Source organism: Sphaeroforma arctica (assembly GCF_001186125.1).
Source record: "Sphaeroforma arctica JP610 unplaced genomic scaffold supercont1.2008, whole genome shotgun sequence".
Lineage (NCBI taxonomy): Eukaryota > Ichthyosporea > Ichthyophonida > Sphaeroforma > Sphaeroforma arctica.
The window spans coordinates 5465-9402 of NW_014038550.1; the positions used below are offsets into that span (position 1 = coordinate 5465).

General features: G+C 39.8%; 1 protein-coding gene across 1 annotated transcript in view; it reads right to left on the bottom strand.

The window, feature by feature from the left end:
• Window positions 1–3207, bottom strand: part of SARC_12004 (TK protein kinase) — a gene marked incomplete at its 5' end in the record, with an annotated part of 7396 nt that extends 4189 nt beyond the window's left edge. The window contains 6 exons of the mRNA XM_014293898.1: window positions 177–420; window positions 604–776; window positions 1511–1690; window positions 2064–2236; window positions 2539–2755; window positions 3058–3207. Coding sequence (XP_014149373.1) covers window positions 177–420; window positions 604–776; window positions 1511–1690; window positions 2064–2236; window positions 2539–2755; window positions 3058–3207 — 1137 coding nt within the window. The remainder of the gene's footprint in view (window positions 1–176; window positions 421–603; window positions 777–1510; window positions 1691–2063; window positions 2237–2538; window positions 2756–3057) is intronic.
• Between the last annotated feature and the right edge of the window lie 731 nt (window positions 3208–3938).

Below are 3938 nucleotides of genomic sequence, written 5' to 3' on the forward strand. Positions count from 1 at the left end.
TATATATATATATATATAGTATATATATATATATATATATATATATATATATATATGTATATGTATATGTATATGTATACGTTTATATATATATATATACATACAAATATACATATATACACACACACATATATATATATATATATATTTATATATATATATATACGCCTATATACATGTATGTGTATACACTTACCGCTTCCTCAGCAAACACCTTGACGTTGTTGTTATCCGTAACATTGAGCTGCTTCACTGCCACTGGCGACTCGTGACCATTGGAGTCTTTTAGCATTGCAAAGTACACCACACCAAAATTACCCGCGCCCAGCAACTGCACTGTTTTGATGTTCTTGATGTCGATAATTTGGTTTCCCATACGAGCTCTGGCACGCACAGCCACGGCTTCTGGCTCATTGATCTCTGTAGGAACGTGTGTATACGGTTGATGTGAAGGATTAGCATTACTTCATGGTAGATTGGGTGTAGATGCCAAATGGTTTATTAATCTGAAAAAGAACGTGTATACGATTGGTGTGAAAGTTTTGAATCATTGCTATTATATATATATATATATATATCCCTTATGAATCTCCTCGTACTTACGCTTTAACAGATCAGGCGGCAAGTTGAACATCGGGTGAATACGAGCTTTTTTCTCCTCACTCTTCCTCCGTTGGCGGTTTAGAACAACGCAGTACCCGACTATCAAAAATACCACTACAGCGGTCAAAATTAGCAGCACACAGATCAAGGCGATGATGCCGTCGGACAGACCACTGTGTTTAGTAAATAGTGTATAAAGAGTGCGTTGAGAAATGCGGTACTTGGTGCGTATACCGTGAGAGTACGTGTTGTTTGCACTTGCAAACGTGTCAGCGGCCAATCTAACCAAGCTAAGCTAGAGCTACATAGACCTAGTAATATGCGTAATAGTAAGGCTCTCAATTTATTATCAGCTCACAAAATGCCCCCACCAAATCAGACACTAACTATTGGCGCCGCTTGCCAGTACACGGCTTTAAAAACAAAGCACAAGTATATATTTATTAAGTAGTAGTATAGATATTAGGATACCATACATAAAAATATGCATATGTACATACAACTGTCAAACATATATATACATGCACCCGAAAACTTGCATAGCCGACTACCACCGCACTTTCAACAAAATGCACTCTCGTATATTGTCCGTGCAAATTAATCAAACGTCCGAAGCAACTCTCCAACTTTCATCGCCTTAACAGTGGTGACATACTCTAACTTTCATCGCCTTAACAGTGGTGACATGCTCTATATTTATATTTTTTTCCACTTGCCAATACATAACTTTTAAAAACAACACAGTGAAACATATCCATTGATAACGATAACCACAATCAAATACAATTCATATACATGACCATATCCATATACATACACATATACATATACGAATATGAATACGTATACATATACCTATGTAAATATTGAATAAACAAGACATAAGACTCTGAAACATTAAGCATACCCGTCACCATCGCTACTGGTATCTACCATAGGCGCATCCGCAATACTGACGCCGACCACATTTTGGACCGGTGCTTGTTGTTGGCGCAAGAACTTGGATTCCAGATTCTTCACGGCCAGAGTGTTCATACTGTAGTAGGCATTAACACTCCCCTCCTCGATGCGTTCCAAGGTGACGTAGCTGCGACAATAAAATTCGTAGAGTGAGTACGGAACGTAGATGATAGGTACATTTGTGGGTATTATCAACGATCTCTAAGGAAGGGTGTGTGGTTGCCTCAAGCTCCAGAGAATAGGTCGAATGCATTAGCCATGCGCCAAAAAGTGAATGTAGTGGATAATTTTCAAGCTCCAGAGAATATGTCGAATGCATTAGCCATGCGCCAAAAAGTGAATGTAGTGATATTTGCACAAACACGGACACCCAAACACTCACCTTTTCACACATACATATATATATATATATATATATAGATATACGTATACACACACACATATATATATATAACATACATACATAAAAAGATGCATAGATGCATATATATGACACACACCTAGACGGTACTTCCAGATTAGCCGTCAGCTTGTTGGTGAAGCTGACACTATCAAAGGTATCGAAGTCCTCGTTGATGGCAAACACTACAGTCTGCGTGTTGCACGAACTGCCGTGATAGCCATTCACGCATTCGGAACACACAATGTCGCTGTACGCGGTACATGGCTTCAGCTAACGATACAGATACAGATGCAGATGAAGATATGAGTAAGAGAAGTCGGCCATGAGATACGATGTGTGTGGAACGATGCGAACGAAGAATACAACACTCAGACAGAGATTTGCCATGAAGAGTGGATGTGACAGCAGGCATGGTAGACAGCCTCGTACGCACGTGTTTATCATATATGTAATAGGTATATGAACAGATATACTCCTATACCTACATACCTATATATCTATCTAACTAGCTATCTCGGTCAACCACATCTCCTTACACCAGTTATATGTATTCAATTTGAGTACGTACGTACCTGGATTTTGCAGTACATAGGGCTGCTGCACAGCCCACACTCGGCATCTGTTTTGTCGGTCAGATTGCGCAGATAGTACGCGTTATCTTCACACTCGGTCCCTCTTTCACACACACGGTCTGTGACGTTGTTGGGCTCCGTTAGCTCGTACTCGTCGTCTGCACATCGAGTGTAGGGCAGACAGGGTGTACCTTCAACCGCCATGAAGTATCCAATGCTGGTGGTTGGTGTTGATATATAGATGAGTATCGGTGTATTAGAATGCATGTGCCTATGAAAGAGCGGAAAATAAGACGGGGGTGGTTGATCGCACATGTATGTAAATGGTAGTGTAGCGGAAACAAGAGTCAGTAAGGCAACAAGCCACATGTTCTTGTTCATATATGCAATGTACATTCAAAATTACAAATGTTCCCAGGTGTGCAATCCATCTCAAACTTCCAATTCGCGTCGTGAGCCAACCCTAAACTCAAAACCTCAGACCCCAAACCTTGAAAAACAAGCATCAAGGTTACATACCTGCAAATGTGGCACTGGATGCCCTTAGTGGGATCGGTGATATCGAAAGTACACGTACTTGTGGTCACGTCAATGTCGGCACAACCTTGGGGCAACTCACAGCGCTTGCTACAGTTCTCGCCCGTTCTACCGGTAGGACACTCGCACAGCTGTGTGAGATATGGATTGCGGTGCTTGAGGGCTTGTGGGTGGTGGTGTGTATATCCAGTGTTGTGTGTGTATAGATAGTTGGTGTGTGTGATGTGACACTCGGCATTTAGGGACTTATAGGATGTTGGTGAATTTCTTTAGTATTGTATGTGTATAGAGCGTTGTTGTGTATGGTATGAAGTGCGGGACTTGAGGAGGTCTGGGGTGTTTGTGGGTGTATCCGGTATTGTGAGTATGATGAGTTGTTGTGTAAGATCTAAAGTTTGGTACTTGATCTTGTATAAAAAAAGGATATATGTAAAACTTAGTCCATCATATGGATATAATAGTTAGTCCATTAGTAGTAGAGTAGGTGAGGCGCGAGTGGGATGTATTCGACATTGTATTGCATGTGTATAATAGAGCGGTATTTGTGTATGACAGACACGAGGGTATATGCGCTATCAAGGGTTCGACATGGGACTGGATTGTTGATGCAGACACAAATTGGGGTGGAGAAATAAATAGCTAGTCAGCTTTTGTGGAATACAGACAGTGCAAGCATACTACAAATAACCACCATGACATGCATAAATTGATTCCGGACTTTTTAAGGGGATATATATATATATATATATATATGTATGTATGTATGTATGTATGTATGTATGTATGTATGTATGTATGTATGTATGTATGTATATATGTATATATATATATATATATATAGTATATATATATATATATATATA